This window comes from Bombina bombina, chromosome 1 (genome assembly GCF_027579735.1).
Source record: "Bombina bombina isolate aBomBom1 chromosome 1, aBomBom1.pri, whole genome shotgun sequence".
In the NCBI taxonomy this organism is placed as follows: domain Eukaryota; kingdom Metazoa; phylum Chordata; class Amphibia; order Anura; family Bombinatoridae; genus Bombina; species Bombina bombina.
The window spans coordinates 1,009,449,970-1,009,472,325 of NC_069499.1; the positions used below are offsets into that span (position 1 = coordinate 1,009,449,970).

Sequence of the window (22,356 nt, forward strand, 5' to 3'; positions counted from 1 at the left end):
ACCCTTGTTGACGGGGATAGAGAACTCTTTTCCACGTTCACTTTCCAGCCGTGAGATCTGAGAAAGGCCAGGACAATGTCCGTGTGAGCCTTTGCTTGAGGAAGGGACGACGCTTGAATCAGAATGTCGTCCAGGTAAGGTACTACTGCAATGCCCCTTGGTCTTAGCACCGCTAGAAGGGAGCCTAGTACCTTTGTGAAAATCCTTGGAGCAGTGGCTAATCCGAAAGGAAGCGCCACGAACTGGTAATGTTTGTCCAGGAATGCAAACCTTAGGAACCGATGATGTTCCTTGTGGATAGGAATATGTAGATACGCATCCTTTAAATCCACCGTGGTCATGAATTGACCCTCCTGGATGGAAGGAAGAATAGTTCGAATGGTTTCCATCTTGAAAGATGGAACCTTGAGAAACTTGTTTAAGATCTTGAGATCTAAGATTGGTCTGAACGTTCCCTCTTTTTTGGGAACTATGAACAGATTGGAGTAGAACCCCATCCCTTGTTCTCTTAGTGGAACAGGATGAATCACTCCCATTTTTAACAGGTCTTCTACACAATGTAAGAACGCCTGTCTTTTTATGTGGTCTGAAGACAACTGAGACCTGTGGAACCTCCCCCTTGGGGGAAGTCCCTTGAATTCCAGAAGATAACCCTGGGAAACTATTTCTAGCGCCCAAGGATCCAGAACATCTCTTGCCCAAGCCTGAGCGAAGAGAGAGAGTCTGCCCCCCACCAGATCCGGTCCCGGATCGGGGGCCAATATTTCATGCTGTCTTGGTAGCAGTGGCAGGCTTCTTGGCCTGCTTTCCCTTGTTCCAGCCTTGCATTGGTCTCCAAGCTGGCTTGGCTTGAGAAGTATTACCCTCTTGCTTAGAGGACGTAGCACTTTGGGCTGGTCCGTTTTTACGAAAGGGACGAAAATTGGGTCTATTTTTCGCCTTGAAAGGCCGATCCTGAGGAAGGGCGTGGCCCTTACCCCCAGTGATATCCGAGATAATCTCTTTCAAGTCAGGGCCAAACAGCGTTTTCCCCTTGAAAGGAATGTTTAGTAGCTTGTTCTTGGAAGACGCGTCAGCCGACCAAGATTTCAACCAAAGCGCTCTGCGCGCCACAATAGCAAACCCAGAATTCTTAGCCGCTAACCTAGCCAATTGCAAAGTGGCGTCTAGGGTGAAAGAATTAGCCAATTTGAGAGCATTGATTCTGTCCATAATCTCCTCATAAGGAGGAGAATCACTATCGAGCGCCTTTATCAGTTCATCAAACCAGAAACATGCGGCTGTAGTGACAGGGACAATGCATGAAATTGGTTGTAGAAGGTAACCCTGCTGAACAAACATCTTTTTAAGCAAACCTTCTAATTTTTTATCCATAGGATCTTTGAAAGCACAACTATCCTCTATGGGTATAGTGGTGCGTTTGTTTAAAGTAGAAACCGCTCCCTCGACCTTGGGGACTGTCTGCCATAAGTCCTTTCTGGGGTCGACCATAGGAAACAATTTTTTAAATATGGGGGGAGGGACGAAAGGAATACCGGGCCTTTCCCATTCTTTATTAACAATGTCCGCCACCCGCTTGGGTATAGGAAAAGCTTCTGGGAGCTCCGGCACCTCTAGGAACTTGTCCATTTTACATAGTTTCTCTGGGATGACCAACTTTTCACAATCATCCAGAGTGGATAATACCTCCTTAAGCAGAATGCGGAGATGTTCCAACTTAAATTTAAATGCAATTACATCAGGTTCAGCCTGTTGAGAAATGTTCCCTGAATCAGTAATTTCTCCCTCAGACAAAACCTCCCTGGCCCCCTCAGATTGGGTTAGGGGCCCTTCAGAGATATTAATATCAGCGTCGTCATGCTCTTCAGTAACTAAAACAGAGCAGCCACGCTTACGCTGACAAGGGTTCATTTTGGCTAAAATGTTTTTGACAGAATTATCCATTACAGCCGTTAATTGTTGCATAGTAAGCAGTATTGGCGCGCTAGATGTACTAGGGGCCTCCTGAGTGGGCAAGACTCGTGTAGACGAAGGAGGGAATGATGCAGTACCATGCTTACTCCCCTCACTTGAGGAATCATCTTGGGCATCATTGTCATTATCACATAAATCACATTTATTTAAATGAACAGGAATTCTGGCTTCCCCACATTCAGAACACAGTCTATCTGGTAGTTCAGACATGTTAAACAGGCATAAACTTGATAATAAAGTACAAAAAACGTTTTAAAATAAAACCGTTACTGTCACTTTAAATTTTAAACTGAACACACTTTATTACTGCAATTGCGAAAAAACATGAAGGAATTGTACAAAATTCACCAAATTTTCACCACAGTGTCTTAAAGCCTTAAAAGTATTGCACACCAAATTTGGAAGCTTTAACCCTTAAAATAACGGAACCGGAGCCGTTTTAACACTTTAACCCCTTTACAGTCCCTGGTATCTGCTTTGCTGAGACCCAACCAAGCCCAAAGGGGAATACGATACCAAATGACGCCTTCAGAAAGTCTTTTCTAAGTATCAGAGCTCCTCTCACATGCGACTGCATGCCATGCCTCTCAAAAACAAGTGCGCCACACCGGCGCGAAAATGAGACTCTGCTTATGCTTTGGGAAAGCCCCAGAGAAATAAGGTGTCTAATACAGTGCCTGCCGATATTATAATATCAATAAACCCAGATAAAATGATTCCTCAAAGCTAAATATGTTTTAAAACTGAATCGATTTAGCCCAGAAAAGTCTACAATCTTAATAAGCCCTTGTGAAGCCCTTATTTACCATCGTAATAAACATGGCTTACCGGATCCCATAGGGAAAAATGACAGCTTCCAGCATTACATCGTCTTGTTAGAATGTGTCATACCTCAAGCAGCAAGAGACTGCACACTGTTCCCCCAACTGAAGTTAATTGCTCTCAACAGTCCTGTGTGGAACAGCCATGGATTTTAGTTACGGTGCTAAAATCATTTTCCTCATACAAACAGAAATCTTCATCTCTTTTCTGTTTCTGAGTAAATAGTACATACCAGCACTATTTTAAAATAACAAACTCTTGATTGAATAATAAAAACTACAGTTAAACACTAAAAAACTCTAAGCCATCTCCGTGGAGATGTTGCCTGTACAACGGCAAAGAGAATGACTGGGGTAGGCGGAGCCTAGGAGGGATCATGTGACCAGCTTTGCTGGGCTCTTTGCCATTTCCTGTTGGGGAAGAGAATATCCCACAAGTAAGGATGACGCCGTGGACCGGACACACCTATGTTGGAGAAATAGTCTTTTTTTTTTTTTTTATAAAAAAACATTAAAAAACCTTAGCACCCAGGTGGGAAAGTGCTTAGCACTCAAATGGTTAAATCCCTGTTTTTTACTTTAATTAGTACACCCACCTTTGGCCTCATGAAGTAAAGTAATTTGTAAGAGTGTCTGAGGAATGCAGCAACACACTGATTAGAATACATTGACAGGTGTTAAATCTGTGAATTTGGTTTATTTTCAAATGCATTTTGTGTAAATCGCAGAGATTGCTCCATATTCAGAGGCAAATCTACATACACATTTAATCCACATTTTCTCTTCTCCAGTTAGAGTCTATATAGTTCTTTATCACATCATAATGAGGACAAGTAATATTCACATTTCCTGACAGATTTGGACACATGCGACAATATAAAGAAGCGTCTTTACATTTTGGCACTCAATATTCTACAAAATGCAGATACCTCTCCTACAAAGTGATGCCATGGGACATAAAACCTGTCCCTATCACATCATTTAGAAGTTAGCTGTAAGACATGGAGTTTTTCCCCTATCTCAGTTTGTTCATTGACACAGAAGAAAAGTAAGACTCAAGAGAAAAACAGAAGAAAATGATAGGGGTAAAATGTCTGTATCTATCACAGCAAAGAGACACAGAGAAGAGCTATGTAAATCCAACCAGCTTCTTCAACTGCAATATTACTGTTACATAGACCACAGGGAGCAGAGTGATATAGTGGCAGTCCCTTTACCTCATTGTAACAACACATACATAAAGCATTGAATATTTCTGTTTGATTTGCATTTCAAATTAATTTCAGAATTCTGTATACAAGTTAAAATTTGTGAGATGGTTAATCTGTGTCTGAATTGATGTTTTTAAATGAAATATGTATACAAATATAGTTTGAAAATGTATCAAACCAAATTCTCCAGTAATGTCTGTCTTAAACAATTATCTGGTTCTTGATACAGGGATGTAAGGTTCAGCCAAGCCAGTTAAAAATATCCAAACATCTACCATTATACTCTGTACTAGAGCTAGGGTTGCCAGCTGTCCTCCACAAAAGTACTGGACAATCTGTCGGTAATTGTGCACAATGGAAGGTGAAGTCATGCAGTGCCCCCCTAGAAGCTCAACTTCAGTCCCACTCTTGATCCCATAATGTATGTATGTATGTATGTATGTATGTATGTATGTATGTATGTATGTATGTATGTATGTATGTATGTATGTATATATATATATATATACACATATATATATATATATATATATATATACACACACAGTGTATATATATATATATATATATTTTTTTTTACAAATGAGCAGTCATTTTACCCATTGGCTGCCAGTAACATAAAATTTAATATTTGTACCTCTTTGTCTGCCAGTAACATATGTAAACAAAATTTATTTGATTTCCTTATCCATCCCTTACTTCGTTCTGCTCCATATTTGTAATGCATTTAACCAACACTGAGGGACTTTAAAAAACTGGACATATAAGTGTCCAGTATTTTTGTGGAAACTTTACTGGACAGCCTGCTAAAATACTGGACTGTAGGGTTGAATACTGTACACCTGGCAACCCTAACTAGAGCAGAATTAAAAATAAAATGTAATGCAAATATGTGTGCTTGTAGTGTGGATAAAAAGAAAACAAAGTTAAAAGAAGGTAGGTGAAAGAAATTGCTCTGCTATCCCAATACCTGCCAATCAGTTTAACAAAAATAAAAACATTTAAAAGATGTCCAATTTTAGTAGAAAGGCAACAATTCCTCCTTAAACATACCAAAGCTTTGATTATGACCCTTGGCACCTATTGTCTCATTTACATATCATGTAAAATTGCCTCACTATTGGCTCATTATGGTGTTCCTTAGAAAGTGCGGTTTATAGCTTTTCTGGGTCTATAAAATGGTGGAGGCTTCTGCATCATTGCTTCTTGGATCTCGTATTCCAATGATGAGGTCATTGCTTCTTCGTGAGCCGTGGACCAGAGATAGGAAGGGAGTCCTGTGTAGTAGATGCCCCCTGGATTCAAGTCCCTGTGTGTCATTCTCCGGGAAATCACCTAAAAACAGAGAAAAGTTATCTAGAGTTGACTTTCCGAGAACAACTATATTCTGATCACCTAGGAGGCGCCACTCACCATCAACCTGGAGTAGGTTGGATTGGAGGTCTGGATGCAGCCTGCCCAAAGATACACTTTCACTGAGATTCTTATTAAATGACAGAACATTTAGCAGGACCTGGAACAGGAGGAGTTGGACATTGAGTCTGAGACTTTGATGTACAAAGCAGTAAATGTAATAAATAAACAGAATGGATAAATTAAGCATATAATGAAAAATATGAGAGAAGGCTAGACTTTAACCTTAGAGAAGGATGAAGGCTAAAATGTAACCTTACATAACCACATCCATCTCAACTTTAAAAAACAAATTATGGATAAAACAGTCTTTCAGCAGGAGTGTCAGAGAATTCATTAAAATATAATTTATGTTTTTAACTGATAAATTAATTTCTTTCATGGTGGTCAGAGTCCACAAGACATTAGTTCTGAGAATTCCACTCCTGGCCACTAGGAGGAGGGAACATTTCAAAAACTCCAAGAGCCCTTAAAAACTCTCCCACCTCACAGGTAAACCAGTATGACATATAACCAAGCAGGGCAAAGAAGAACGGTAGGAAAGAACAAGAGCAAGAAAAAAGGAACAAGGGAAAAACAGGTGCACAACTGCCATCAGAAAAAAAAAAAAATCTAGCAAAAAAAAAAAAAAAAAGTGTGTTTTGTGCGAGTCCAAGCTGGAGCACTCAGAATTACTGATAAGAAGTAAGCCAGACAAAACAAACAAGGAACTACTAGAGCAACCACAAATCCTGCCTGATGACCCCCGAACCTCTCAAAAAATCTGGGAGCCAGTTGTTCACCCGAGAAACCATCAGATCTATTTCTGGCAGACATCATCGATCCACAATCTGATAAAAAAGCGTCCAGATCAGAGACCATTCCTCGAATAAAGGGTCTAGCAACTGAGAAGTCTGCTTCCCAAATGCTCACCCCTGGAATATGAACTGCAGAAATTGAACAGATATGTCTCTGCCCAAAGCATAATTCAGGACCCTTCCCTCATTGCCAGGGAACTATGAGTTCCCTCTTGATAAAATAAATAAGCCACCACTGTGATATTGTCTGATTAGAAACACTGAAGAGCCCTGAATATTGCATAGAGATCCACAACATTTATAGGTACCCTCGACCCCCAAGGAAATCAAAACTCCCTGTGCTCTCTGAGACCCCCCAACTGCACCCCAACCTAAAAGACTTTGTTAAGATAACAGTCTAATTTGGACAAACAAAAAAATGCCCCCAGAACAACGAACTGATGATTAATCCACCAAATAACAGGAATAGATTTGCTCAGAAATACAGAATGATTTTCCAAGAAAGCTGAATGATAAACCCTGCATTCCAAGTGAAGCAAACAAAGCTGAAAAGGCCTCATGTGAAACCAAGAAAATGGAATAGCATCTGATGCTGCAATCATCAGACCTACTACCTCCATGCCAAGAACTTTGGATGGAAAAGGAACTGAAGATTAGAATAAGTTGACAGTATGTTCTGTCTCATATAGTCTGTCAAAGATATTCTCATAGAGACTAAGTCTATAATCACACCTAGGAATATAGTCCTGGAATAAAGAGAAAGATAAGTCTTTGAAAAATGTATTCTCCAATCATGCTCTTGAAGAAACAACAAGAGTCTGTTAATGTGATCTACTGCTAAATGGAGCCTATACCAAGACATTATCCAGATAAATAACCACCAAAATACCATGAGAGCTCTTATTACAGACAAGAGCGTTTCCAGAACAATATAAAAAAAATTCTGGGAGCAGTGTCCAAACCAAAAGGAAGATCAACAAATTTAAACAGCTTGTCCAGGAATGCAAAACTAAGAAACTAATGAGGATTCCTATGATAGGGATAAGAAGAAAAGCATTCATCAAAACTATTATACACACAGCAGTAGAAAAACCAATACACTTCTTAATGACTTAAAAGCCTGTATTAATAAACATAATAAGTATAAACAAGTCCATCTGGGTGGGGATATATACTTCTGGTCCACTCGCCCTATTGCCCTCTTACTGGTAATTCTTTGACACCGGCAGTACCTCTGCCAACTCCAAGTGTCTGTAGACCCTTCCGGTGTGGCTGGTGTCCTTGTGGAACCTTATATGATGACGACTCCTACCAACATGTGGCTCCCATTGTAACACCTGCTCCGGACCTTACTGCAGAGAATGCTTTTGGCGAATCAGCTGGAAAAAGCTAGTGCACAGGAAAAACAATTTGCCAAAGTAGAAATAATATTCCAAAATTTATTAGCGATAGGTTAAAACATCAATAAGTCGTTGGGGGTACTGCAACCCACACAGGAACATACAAGCAAGCATAAAAGTGGGGTAGCACAAAGCATTTTAATCTATCGCTAATGCATTTTGGAATTTTATTTCTACTTTCCTGTGCACTCAAATCTATTATAGACATAAACTGCCCGTGTATAAAAAGTGGCAAAAAACTCCAAATTGTCTCCATCTTGAAAGAAGGAAGCATGATAAACTTGTTTAAAATCTTTAAATCAATAACTGGCCTGTAAGTCCTCTCTTAATGGGAACATGATGCTCCCTCCTGGTCAGGACTGCTAATGCTATAATTTGGGCAATAATGTGAACAACAGTGTCACAAATAAAAGCATTAGCTGACCTTAAAAGTCTTAACTGATTCCAAAACTATATACCAGCAGATTAATCAGAAAACTGCACAGATACGCATGCAATCAAGCCGACACGCGCACGTCTGAATATCGCACAAAACCAATATTGATATATAGACGCGGTATGGATGCGTGCACAAACGGATGAGAACTAAATAATAACGCATGCGAAAATCTAAATAACACGCTCATAAAAACTGTACGCTACAAAAAAGGAAATTTATTCTTACCTGATAAATTTGTTTCTTTTAAGATACGATGAGTCCACGGATTTTATCCTTACTTGTGGGATATCGCCTCCTGGTCAGCAGGAGCAGGCAAAGAGCACCACAGCAGAGCTGTATATATAGCTCCTCCCTTCCCTCCCACTCCAGTCATTCGACTGAAGTTAGGAAGAGAAAGTAAAAGCCAAGGTGCAGAGGTGACTGAAGTTTAACAAAAATAAAGACCTGTCTCCTAAAAACAGGGTGGGCTGTTTTATCAGGTAAGAATACATTTCCTTTTCTTTTAAAAAAGATACGATGAGTCCAAAGATAGCTTTCTGACCCCTTTGTTTCCCAGAAAAAACAACAAACAGGGAAGACGATTGACGAAAATCCTCAGTTGCCTTTAAGTAAAACTTCAAAGCACGGACCACGTCCAAATTATGTAACACCCGCTCCTTCTTAGAAGAAGGATTAGGACACAAGGAAGGAACAACAATTTCCTGATTAATATTTTTATTTGAAACAACCTTAGGAAGAAAACCAGGTTTGGTTCGTAACACCACCTTATCCGAATGGAAAATAAGATAAGGAGAATCACATTGTAATGCCGAAAGCTCAGATACTCTTCGAACAGACGAAATAGCAACCAAAAATAAAACTTTCCAAGATAATAACTTAATATCAATGGAATGCATAGGTTCAAATGGAACCCCTTGAAGAACTTTAAGAACTAAATTCAAACTCCAAGGAGGAGCAATTGGTCTGAATACAGGCCTGATTCTAGTCAGAGCCTGACAAAAAGATTGGACATCTGGAACATCAGCCAGACGCTTGTGTAACAAAAACAAAATTTATGCTTACCTGATAAATTTCTCTCTTGTGGTGTATCGAGTCCACGGTTTCTTTTTTTTTTTTTTTAATATATTTATTTATCAGTTTTTCAAGATTACATAAAAAGCAAAACAAATCGACCCACAATACAAAGAAAAATGATAAATTGTGGAGACGCAGCTCCTGATCATATTGTGACTTAAATGGAGACGCAGCTCCACCTCCACAAGAAAATAAAAAATATAACAATCCACCCTACTGGATAGCCATTATCTTAGCTTGTGTCATTTTATTCCATTTTATTTATGTCTCCCTTAATATTGGCCCCTAATTATATCACGCTACTCCAGGAGATAGGTTGCGAGTCCACGGTTTCATCCATTACTTGTGGGATATTCTCCTTCCCAACAGGAAGTGGAAAAGAGAGCACCCACAGCAGAGCTGTCTATATAGCTCCTCCCCTAACTCCACCCCCCAGTCATTCGACTGAAGGTTAGGAAGAAAAAGGAGAAACCATAGGGTGCAGTGGTGACTGTAGTTTTAATAAAAAATAATACCTGACTTAAATAGACAGGACGGGCCGTGGACTCGATACACCACAAGAGAAAGAAATTTATCAGGTAAGCATAAATTTTGTTGTCTCTTGTAAGGTGTATCGAGTCCACGGTTTCATACATTACTTGTGGGATACCAATACCAAAGCTTTAGGACACGGATGAAGGGAGGGACAAGACAGGTACCTAAACAGAAGGCACCACTGCTTGTAGAACCTTTCTCCCAAAAATAGCCTCCGAAGAAGCAAAAGTATCAAATTTGGAAAATTTGGAAAAAGTATGAAGCGAAGACCAAGTCGCCGCCTTACAAATCTGTTCAACAGAAGCCTCATTTTAAAAAACCCATGTGGAAGCTACCGCTCTAGTAGAGTGAGCTGTAATCCTTTCAGGAGGCTGCTGGCCAGCAGTCTCATAAGTCAAGCGGATGATGCTTTTCAGCCAAAAAGAAAGAGAGGTTGCCGTAGCCTTTTGACCTCTCCGCTTTCTAGAGTAGACAACAAACAATGAAGATGTTTGACGAAATTCTTTAGTTGCTTGCAAGTAGAACTTTAAAGCACGAACCACATCTAGATTGAGCAACAGACGTTCCTTCTTGGAAGAAGGATTAGAACACAGAGAAGGAACAACAATTTCCTGGTTGATGTTCCTATTAGAAACAACCTTAGGAAGGAATCCAGGTTTGGTACGCAAAACCACCTTATCAGCATGGAAAACAAGATAGGGTGAATCACACTGTAAAGCAGATAACTCAGAAACTCTTCGAGCCGAAGAGAAAGCTACTAAAAACAGAACTTTCCAAGATAAAAGCTTGATATCTATGGAATGCATAGATTCAAACGGAACCCCTTGAAGAACTTTAAGAACTAAGTAACAAGTTTAAACACAGGCTTGATTCTAACTAAAGCCTGACAAAACGCCTGAACGTCTGGAACCTCTGCTAGACGCTTGTACAATAGAATAGACAAAGCATAAATCTGTCCCTTTAAGGAACTAGCTGATAATCCCTTCTCCAATCCTTCTTGTAGAAAAGATAATATCCTAGGAATCCTGACCTTACTCCATGAGTAACCCTTGGATTCACACCAATGAAGATATTTACGCCATATCTTATGATAGATTTTCCTGGTGACAGGCTTTTGAGCCTGAATAAAGGTATCAATGACCGACTCGGAGAAACCACGTTTTGATAAAATCAAGCGTTCAATCTCCAAGCAGTCAGACGCAGAGAAATTAGATTTGGATGTTTGAATGGACCTTGGATTAGAAGGTCCTGCCTCCACGGCACAGTCCATGGTGGAAAGGATGACATGTCCACCAGATCTGGATACCAAGTCCTGCGTGGCCACGCAGGTGCTATCAAAATCACCAAAGCTCTCTCCTGCTTGATTCTGGCAATCAGATGAGGGAGGAGAGGAAATGGTGGAAACACATAAGCCAGTCTGAAGGACCAGGGCACTGGTAGAGCATCTATCAGCGCTACCTGGGGATCCCTCGACCTGGACCCGTAACAAGGAAGCTTGGCTTTCTGACGAGACGCCATCAGATCCAGTTCTGGTTTGCCCCATAGTTGAATCAGCTGGGCAAATACCTCCGGATGGATCTCCCACTCCCCCGGATGAAAAGTCTGTTGACTTAGAAAATCCGCCTCCCAGTTCTCTACCCCTGGGATATGGATTGCTGAAAGATGGCAAGAGTGAGACTCTGTCCATCAGATTATTTTGGAAACCTCTACCATAGCTAGGGAACTCCTTGCTTCCCCCTGATGGGTGATATAGGCTACAGTCGTGATGTTGTCCGACTGAAATCTGATGAACTTGGCAGCAGCCAATTGAGGCCACGCCTGAAGAGCATTGAATATCGCTCTTAGTTCTAGAATGTTTATCGGGAGGAGTCCACAAACCCTGAGCTTTCAGGGAGTTCCAGACTGCGCCCCAGCCCAGAAGGCTGGCATCTGTCATTACTCTAATCCACTCTGGCCTGCGGAAACACATTCCCCTGGACAGATGGACCTGAGACAACCACCAGAGAAGAGAATCTCTGGTCTCCTGATCCAGATCTATCTGAGGAGATAAATCTGTGTAATCCCCATTCCACTGATTGAGCATGCATAGCTGCAGTGGTCTGAGATGTAGGCGAGCAAACGGAACTGTGTCCATTGCCGCTACCATTAGGCCGATTACCTCCATACACTGAGCCACTGACGGCTGAGAAATGGAATGAAGAGCTCGGCAAGAAGTTAGAAGTTTTGATTTCCTGACCTCCGTCAGAAAATTTTTCATTTCTAATGAGTCTATCAGAGTCCCTAGGAAGGAAACCCTTGTGAGAGGGGAGAGAGAACTCTCTTCTATGTTCACCCTCCACCCGTGAAGAATTTGTTTAGGATCTTGAGATGAAAGATTGGTCTGAAAGTTCCTTCTTTCTTGGGAACCACAAACAGGTTGGAGTAAAACCCTTGCCCCTGTTCCGCTATTGGAACTGGGCGAATCACTCCCATGGTATATAAGTCTTCTACACAACTTAAGAACTCCTCTCTTTTCATCTGGTTTGAAGATAATAGAGAAAAATGAAATCTCACCCTTGGGGGTGAATCTTTGAAGTCCAGAAGATATCCCTGGGAAACAATTTCTAAAGCCCAGGAATCCTGAACATCTCTTGCCCAAGCCTGAGCGAAGAGAGAAAGTCTGCCCCCCACTAGATCCTGTCCCGGATCGGGGGCTACCCCTTCATGCTGTCTTGGAGGCAGCAGCAGGCTTCTTGGCCTGTTTACCCTTGTTCCAAGCCTGGTTAGGTCTCCAGACTGACTTGGCTTCAGCAAAATTTCCTTCTAAAATATCATCTAATGGGGTCTCTACTTGCAGAGTCTCTTCCAGAGCCTCAAACCAAAAAGCAGCTGCAGTAGTTACGGGAACAATGCACGCAATAGGTTGGAGAAGAAAACCTTGATGAACAAAAATTTTCTTTAGGAGACCCTCCAATTTTGTATCCATAGGATCTTTGAAAGCACAACTGTCTTCAATAGGTATAGTTGTACGCTTAGCTAGAGTAGAAACAGCTCCCTCCACCTTAGGGACCCTCTGCCACGAGTCCCGCATGGCGTCAGCTATGGGAAACATTTTCTTAAAGGTAGAAGGGGGAGAGAACAGAATACCTGGTCTATCCCACTCCTTAGTAATAATATCCGTAATCCTTTTAGGGACCGGAAAAACATCAGTGTAAACAGGCACCGCTAGGTATTTGTCCATTTTACACAATTTCTCTGGCACCACAATAGGGTCACAATCATTCAGAGTCGCTAAAACCTCTCTAAGCAGCAAACGGAGGTGTTCTAGCTTAAATTTAAATGCCGTCATATCAGAATCTGTCTGAGGGAGCGTCTTTCCTGAGTCAGAAAACTCTCCCTCAGATAGCAAATCCCTTACCCCTACTTCTGAGCCTTGTGAGGGTATATCGGATACGGCTACTAAAGAGTCAGATGGCTCTGTTCTTAACCCAGAGCTATCGAACTTCCCCTGCAACCCTGGCAATTTAGATAAAACCTCTGTGAGGGTAGTATTCATAACTGCCGCCATGTCTTGCAAAGTAAAAGAATTAGACGCGCTAGATGTACCTGGCGTCTCTAGTGCGGGCGTTACTGGTTGTGACACTTGGGGAGAACTAGATGGCATAACCTCATTTCTTTCTGTCTGAGAATCCTCTAGTGCTACATTTTTAAGAGCCACAATATGATCTTTATAATTTATAGACATATCAGTGCAAGTGGTACACATTCTAAGAGGGGATTCCACCACGGCTTCTAAACATATTGAACAAGGCTAGTAATGAGACAAGCAAGCTTGGAAAACACTTTATTCAATGTAAAACCAACAAATTCAAAAAACGGTACTGTGCCTTTAAGAGAAAAAAAGTGCACACGTTCTGCAAAACTGTCTAAAAATGCATCAAATTTTCTGAAATTTTTACAGCATGTACTTAAAGCTTTATGAAGATTGCCCCACAAGTCAAATAAACAATTAACCCTTTAATGTTGAAACCGGATTGACAAAGTGTCAAAACCGGTAAAAAACACAATCAGCACCTTGCCACAGCTCTGCTGTGGCTCCTACCAGCTCTTAGGATTAGTTTTTGTGGGAAAAAGAAGTTGAATTGGCCCCCAAATAACAGCAGGACCCTCTGGTAATAAAGCTTGCCTCAAAGAGTAATAAAAAGTGCGCAACTGAGGCGTGAAAATAGGCCCCTCCCACCGCACTCGATGTACATGGGGCCTTAAAGAAACACATCAAAGTGTTTCTGAGTAGCCATGTGGCCTAAAAACACCATAAAACACAAGCCAAAAGACCCCTCAATAAACTACTTCAAAAACGTTTTGCCATGCTTGTTTAAAAAAAACGTTTTACCATGCTTTCATTAAAAAACGTTTTACCATGCTTTCATTAAAAAACGTTTATCATTCAAAAAAAGAAATAAGTGTCAACCAGAATTTTTTAGCCCTCATGCAAGCTGTTATACCACACTATGTGTCTGATTACAGCTTACCCTTCCCTTGATGGGGATAATGTCAGCCTTTCCCTTGAATATTATACAGTTTTTCTAGAGAAAAATGACTGAACATACCTCAGTGCAGCACAGCCTGCAAACCGTTCCTCACACTGAAGTTTCCTGTACTCCTCAGCTTTCTGTGGGAACAGCAATGGACCTTAGTTACAAATGCTAAGATCATCATCCTCCAGGCAGAACTCTTCATCTATTTTCTGCCTGAGAGTAAATAGTACAACACAGGTACCATTTAAAAATAAACTCTTGATTGAAGGTAAAAAACTACACTATGTCACCACACTTCCCTTTACACTTCCATCTTGCTGAGAACCGGCAAAGAGAATTACTTGGGGGTGGAGTTAGGGGAGGAGCTAGACAGCTCTGCTGTGGGTGCTCTCTTTGCCACTTCCTGTTGGGAAGGAGAATATCCCACAAGTAATGGATGAAACCGTGGACTTGATACACCTTACAAGAGAAATAGACAAAGCAGAAATCTGTCCTTTTAAGGAACTCACTGACAACCCTTTCTCCAAACCTTCTTAGAGAAAAGACAAAATCCTGGGAATCCTAACCCTACTCTAAGAATAGCCCTTGGATTCACACCAATAAAGATATTTACGCCATATCTTATGGTAAATTTTCCTAGTAACAGGCTTATGTGCCTGAATCAAGGTATCTATGACCGAATCAGAAAACCCTTGCTTAGATAAAATTAAGCGTACAATCTCCAAGCAGTTAGCTGCAGAGAAACTAGATTTGGATGATGGAAGGGTCCCTGAATCAGAAGGTCTTTCCTCAATGGAAGCTTCCATGGTGGCTGAGATGACATGATTAAGGTCTATTGTTGACCGAAACGTTGTTGTATCTGTGATGTTTCATCAATAAATAGACTCATGATGCATACCTGAGGTGCTGTTGCTTTCATTTGGATTTGCTATTGTTGTTGGGGATCAGTGCAGGATCCTTGCAACTTGCATCTATATGTTGGACTGTGAGTGCTGTGCTGAACTTTTTTGTTGATGTCCACCAGATCGGCATACCAAGTCCTGCGAGGCCACGCAGGAGCAATGAGGATCACAGATGCCCTCTCCTGTTTGACTCGAGCAATCACCCGGGAAAGGAGAGCAAATGGAGGGAACACATAAGCTAGGCTGAAAGACCAAGGCACTTCCAAGGCATCTATCAGCTCGGCCTGGGGATCCCTAGACCTGGACCCGTATCTCGGAAGCTTGGCATTCTGACGAGATGCCATGAGATCCAACTCCGGCCTGCCCCATCTGAGAATCAGGTTGGCAAACACCTCCGGATGGAGTTCCCATTCTCCCGGATGAAATGTCTGTCTGTTCAGAAAATCCGTTTCCCAGTTGTCCACACCTGGGATGTCCACAATGTATAGATGTCCACAGCACTCAAAGTAGCAAAAATTCTTTATTTAGGACATAAAATAACAGCAACGTTTCAGGGTTAATACCCCTTAATCATGCATCTGGGATGTGGATCGCCGACAGATAACAAGAGTGAGACTCCGCCCACTGTATTATCTTGGCTACTTCTGTCATCGCTAAGGAACTCCTTGTTCCTCCCTGATGATTGATGTAAGCTACAGTCGTAATGTTGTCCGACTGGAATCTGATGAATTTGGCCGAAGCCAACTGAGGCCAAGCCTGAAGCGCATTGAATATTGCTCTCAAATCTAGGATATTGATGGGAAGTAGAGACTCCGCTCGAATCCATACACCCTGAGCCCTCAGGGAGCTCCAGACTGCTCCCCATCCTATCAGGCTGGCGTCCGTTGTCACTATCACCCATGAGGGTCTGCGGAAGCATGTCCCCTGGGATAGATGATCCAGCGTCAACCACCATAGAAGAGAGTCCCTTGTCTTCTGTTCTAGATTTATTTGAGGAGACAAATTTGTATAATCTCCATTCCACTGACTGAGCATGCTCAGTTGCAGAGGTCTGAGATGAAAACGAGCAAACGGAATGATGTCCATTGCCGCTACCATCAATCCAATTGCCTCCATGCACTGAGCCACTGACGGCCGAGGATTGGTCTGAAGGGTTCGGCATGTATTCAGAATCTTTAACTTTCTGACCTCCGTCAAAAAGATTTTCATGGACAGAGAGTTGATTAGAGTTCCCAAGAAAGGAACCCTCGTCTGTGGAACTAGTGAACTCTTTTCCAGATTCACTTTCCACCCGTGAGTCCTCAGAAAGGACAGAACAATGTCGGTATGAGACTTTGCTAGCTGATAAGACGACGCCTGGATCAGAATATCTTCCAAATAAGGCGCCACTGCAATGCCCTGTGGTCTTAAACCGCCAGCAGAGACCCCAGAACATTTGTGAAAATTCTGGCTGCCGTGGCCAGACCAAAAGGAAGAGCCACGAACTGAAAATGTTTGTCCAGAAAGGCAAACCTCAGGAACTTGTGATGATCTCTGTGGATAGGAACATGAAGATATGCATCCTTTAGATCCACGGTAGTCATAAATTGACCCTCCTGGATCAATGGATGAATGGTCTGAATAGTTTCCATCTTGAAGGATGGAACTCTGAGAAACTTGTTTAGACTTTGAGGTCTAAAATAGGTCGGAACGTTCCCTCTTTTTTGGGAACTACAAAGAGATTTGAATAAAACCCCTGTCCCTGTATTGGGACGGGACATATTACTCCAATGTAAGAGAGGTCTCCTACACAACGTAAGAACACCTCTCTCTTTATTTGGTCTGCAGATAATCGAGAAAGAAGAAACCTTCCTCTGGGGGAAGAGTTTCTGAACTCCAACTGATATCCCTGAGACACAATTTCTAGCGTCCAGGGATCCTGAACATCTCTTATGCAAGCTTGGATGAAGAAAGAGAGTCTGCCCCCCACTAGATCCGGTCCCGGATCGGGGGCCGACCCTTCATGCTGACTTGGAAATGGCAGCAGGCTTCTTGGATTGTTTACCCTTGTTCCAAGACTGATTGGGTCTCCAAGTGGACTTGGGTTGTGAAAAGTTCCCTTCCTGTTTAGACGAAGAGGGAACTCCCTTGAAATTTCTAAAGGAACGAAAATTACTCTGTCGACCTCTCTGTTTGGATTTTTTATCCTGCGGGAGGAGATGACCCTTACCTCTCACGATGTCCGAAATAATTTCCTTCAAGTCAGGCCCAAACAAGGTCTTCTCCTTGTAAGGAATAGCCAAAAGCTTAGACTTGGATGACACATCCGCAGACCAAGACTTTAACCATAAAGCCCTGCGTGCTAAAAACTCTTAGCCGCCAATTTAGTAATCTGCAGCGAAGCATCCGTAATAAACAAATTAGCTAACTTAAGAGCTTTAATCAGATCCTGTATCTCTTCCAAAGGAGTCTCAGTCTTAAGAGACTCTTCCAGAGCATCAAACCAATAAGCGGCCGCACTGGTGACTGACAATTCAAGCCGCAGGTTGCAACAGGAATCCCTGATGAACGTAAATTTTCTTAAGGAGACCCTCCAATTTCTTATCTATATGGTCCTTAAACGCACAACTATCCTCAATAGAAATGGTAGTACGCTTGGCCATAGTAGAAACAGCACCCTCAACCTTAGGGACCGTCTGCCAAGAATTTCTAATAGCATCGGCTATAGGGTAAATTTTTTTAAAAACTGGAGAAGGAGAGAAGGGAATACCTGGTCTCTCCCATTCTTTTGCAATAATCTCTGAAGTCCTCTTTGGGACTGGAAAGACATCAGAATAAGATGGAACTTCCAAGTATCTGTCCAACTTACTCAATTTCTCTGGAGGGACCACTATTGAGTCACAATCATCCAGAGTAATCAACACCTCCCTCAGTAATAAACGGAGGTGCTCAAGCTTAAACCTGAAAGAAACTACATCAGAATCAGTCAGAGGTAAAGCACTCCCTGATTCAGACAGTTCACCTTCGGAGAGTACCTATGTACCCTCCAACTCAGAACCCCGGGAGGGTACTTCCGCAATCGCCATAATAGTATCAGAGGCTGAATTGACTACATAGTTGTCCTGTCTTGAACGCTTGCCGTGCGATATGGGAAAATTAGATAACGCATCAGAAAGTGTAGAGGACATCACTGTAGCTATGTCTTTTAACGTAAAAGCTGCAGAAACCGGTGAAATACAAGGTCCATTAAGGGCTGTGACGCTTGGGGAGAAAGCTGCGGCATACTCTGCATCTCATCTGTAGACTCTTGAGAAGCATCCGCCTTTTTCAAAGATTTGTCAAAAATAATTTTGTCTCTATAATGTAAGGCCCTCTCAATACATGAGGGACAAAAAGGAGCAGGAGGTTCCACAGTGGCATCCAAACAAATAGAACACAATACAGTCTGGATATCATCTGAATCCATTACAATAGAAGGCAAGAAGCAATTTGGTCTTTAAATTATAGGCTTTCAATTTATAGCCAAACAGTATAGAAATAACAGCACAGACTAAAAATCCGTCAAAATACTTTAATCCTGACCAGATACTGTGCCTTTAAAAATAAAAAAGTATTAACATATCAGTTACACTGAAAAAGTTAGCGATATAAGTATCATTAGGAAGAAATAAAACCTAGCACCTCGCCTCAACAGCTCTGCTGAGGCGCCTACCTGCCCCCACGGTCCTCCGACCACACTTAGGAACTGATCCGAGATGTATCCCACAAACGCCCAAGACCGCTTGTTTAACTTTCAACCATGTGGTCGTGTGCTCCAGTAGCTGGGACTTCCGGAATTAATAAACTCTGCACGGCAACGAAAGGCAAGCGCGCCAAAGGAAGCCCCGCCCATCGTGGGCGTCGCATCGGCCATCGCTGTCAGAAGTCTCAAAAAGACCGGACCAAAAATAAAAACACAGCCGTAAGCACACTATAGAAGTGACCTATATAAGCCCCAGCAGCCGGACTGTTAACATACATTAGGCCAAATAAATTATTAGCTCCATTGTAAACAGCACCCTTGTGTAGGTTGACATTCCCATGAAAACTCTCACACACTGTTACAGAAACCAGCCCTACCCAGAGAGCCCTTGTTCCCCAACAGATCAGAAGTGTACAGTCATTTCTGAGGTAGCAAGTGTCCCAGAAAGTAAAAGACTGCACTTACCTCTGTGCTGAGCGACAGCATGAGAAGTCTCACAGGATAAAGAGGTCTTCTCCCTCCTGCAGCTCTGTGGACACAGAAGGGCCTTAGTTAATATCTGCTAAGACCCTCAGCATCTGAAGGGCATCACTAATATGGGAGGCGCAGTGAGGGTTAAGTCCAACCAGTTCCCATTGCTCTAAAGCCACCTGTAGCTCTACTCTAGAGGCTGACAAGGAGTACGGCTACAACTTATAGTAAAATAGCACTCACTGGTACCATTTTAAAAATAATAAACTCTTGATTGAAGAATCTAAACTAACACCTCACTTTACCTCTTCCTATCACTAACACAGGCAAAGAGAATGACTGGAGTGGGAGGGAAGGGAGGAGCTATATATAATGCTCTGCTGTGGTGCTCTTTGCCTCCTCCTGCTGACCAGGAGGCGATATCCCACAAGGATGAAATCCGTGGACTCATCGTATCTTTTAAAAGAAAATACATCATAGGGTGAATAAATATTACAAGGTTCATGCAGCCCAAAATCCCATACATAACATATAATAAATAATGCCTGCCACAATAGTCCCATGGCTATGATGTACAACACTAAGTGTACCTACTATTAGCCTATAGGCTAAGTGAGTGCCCACATAAAAGTTAGCTAGCTAGTACTAATAAGTACCCACACTACTAGACTTAGAATCTGCAGAAAGAAACTGCTTCCAGTAGATAGCCAATCCAGTGCTGTACACATGACATATTTGGAGTATAATGACGATCCAACAGAAGGAGGCTAGGTCCTGGTCCCTACTTCACCTGTGGCAGGCCTGGGATTAACTCCCACTGGGTGTAATTGTGCCACTACCCAATCACCTATGTATTTAAACATGCAAGAAGGTGCATATCAATTCTAGCTCAAATTTCTTCAAAATACATAGATACAGTTGCATCTCGGGGGCGCGATCCGATAAAGATCGTAGTTTGCGGCGCAAGCGAGGGAACCCCCGCCGCCCGTAGTTTCAGCTCGCAACTCGAGCTATCCTATATACGGCGTCGTCAGATGCTAAAGTGCCGTAAGTCGGATAAACCAGCGATGTCCAGAAATCTGCGTAAGTACAAATTTCTGGAGTCGCCAGTGACTTTAGAAACGACCGGCGCCTAAAAAACCTGACTAAGTTATAAAATCACCCGTACTGTCTAACACGCCTCCCAAACATAGCCCGACACGTATACCCCTCTATCCGCTATCCCCCCTCACTATCCTAACAATAAAAAATGCATTAACCCCTAAACCGCCGCTCCCGGACCCTGCCGCCACCTAATAAAGTTATGAACCCCTAAACCGCCGCCCCCGGACCCCGCCGCCTCCTAATAAAGTTATTAGCCCCTAAACCGCCACTCCCGGACCCCGCCGCCACCTACATTAACTACCCCCTAATCTGAGCTCCTACCCCGCCGCCAGCTACATTAACTACCCCCTAATGTGAGCCCCTTACATCGCCGCCAGCTACATTAACTACCCCCTAATGTGAACCCCTTACACCGCCGCCAGCTATATTAAAATTATTAACCCCTAATCTAATCCCCCTACCCCGCCGCCAGCTATATTAAAATAATTAACCCCTAATTTAATCCCCCTACCCCGCCGCCAGCTATATTAATTACATTAACCCCTAATTTAATCCCCCTATACCGCCGCCAACTATATTAAATTAATTAACCACTAATCTAATCCCCCTAAAGTAATTACCTCTATTACCAGCCCTTAAAAGGGCCTTTTGCGTGACATTGCCCCAAAGTAACAGCTCTATTGCCAGCCCTTAAAAGGGCTTTTTGCGGGGCATTTCCCCAGATAAATCAGCTCTTTTACCAGCTCTTAAAAGGGCTTTTTGCGGGGCATTGTCACAAAGAAATCAGCTCTTTTGCATCTAATCTAAATCCCCCTACACCGCCGCCACCTATAATAAATGTATTAACCCCTAATCCCCCTACACCACCGCCACCTATATTAAATAGATTAACCCCTAATCTAATCCCCCTACACCGTCGCCAGCTATATTAACCCTAATTATATTAGGGTTAATATAGTTATTATATTATATATATTAACCCTAATTATATTAGGGTTAATATAGTTAATATCATTATTATATTATATATATATTAAGTATAATAACCCTATCTAACTCTAACATCTTATTAAAATAAATCTAATTAATATTATTAATTAAAATATTCCTATTTAAATCTAAATACTTACCTATAAAATAAACCATAAGATAGCTACAATGTAATTAATAATTACATTGTAGCTATTTTAGGGTTTATATTTTTTTTTACAGGTAACTTGGTATTTATTTTAACTAGGTACAATAGCTATTAAAATAGTTAATAACTATTTAATAGCTACCTAGTTAAAATAATTACCAATTTACCTGTAAAATAAATCGTAACCTAAGTTACAAATACACCTACACTATCAATAAATTAAATAAACTACAAATATCTAAACTAAAATACAATTAAATAAACTAAACTAAATTACAAAAACAAACAAACACTAAATTACAAAAAATAAAAAGAGATTACAAGATTTTTAAGCTAATTACACCTATTCTAAGACCCTAATAAAATAATAAAGCCCCCCAAAATAAAAAAATTTCCCTACCCTATTCTAAATTAAAAAAGTTAATAGCTCTATTACCTTACCAGCCCTTAAAAGGGCCTTTTTCGGGGCATGCCCGAAAGAAATCAGGTCTTTTGCCTGTAAAAAAAAACACAATACCACCCCCCAACATTACAACCCACCACCCACATACCCCTACTCTAACCCAAACCCCCCTTAAATAAACCTAACACTACCCCCCTGAAGATCTCCCTACCTTGTCTTCACCCCGCCGGGCAGAACTCTTCATCCGATCCAGGCGATGTCTTCAATCCAGCGGCAGAGAAGAAGTCTTCCATCCGGCGATGTCTTCATCCAAGCGGCAAGGAAGAATTCTTCCTTCCAGCGATGTCTTCAATCAAGCGGCAGAGAAGAAGTCTTCCATCCGGGCGATGTCTTCAATCAAGCGGCAAAGAAGAGGTCCTCCATCGGGGCAAAGTTTT

The 22,356-nt window shown here is 41.9% G+C and overlaps 1 protein-coding gene across 1 annotated transcript in view; it reads right to left on the bottom strand.

Moving 5' to 3' along the window:
* Positions 1–4,401: 4,401 nt before the first annotated feature.
* GGT7 (gamma-glutamyltransferase 7) overlaps positions 4,402–22,356 on the bottom strand; it is a 203,036-nt gene continuing 185,081 nt past the window's right edge. Inside the window, exons 14-15 of the mRNA XM_053714073.1 lie at positions 5,420–5,519; positions 4,402–5,341 (exon numbers count right to left, since the gene is read on the bottom strand). Coding sequence (XP_053570048.1) covers positions 5,178–5,341; positions 5,420–5,519 — 264 coding nt within the window. The 3' untranslated portion in view covers positions 4,402–5,177. The remainder of the gene's footprint in view (positions 5,342–5,419; positions 5,520–22,356) is intronic.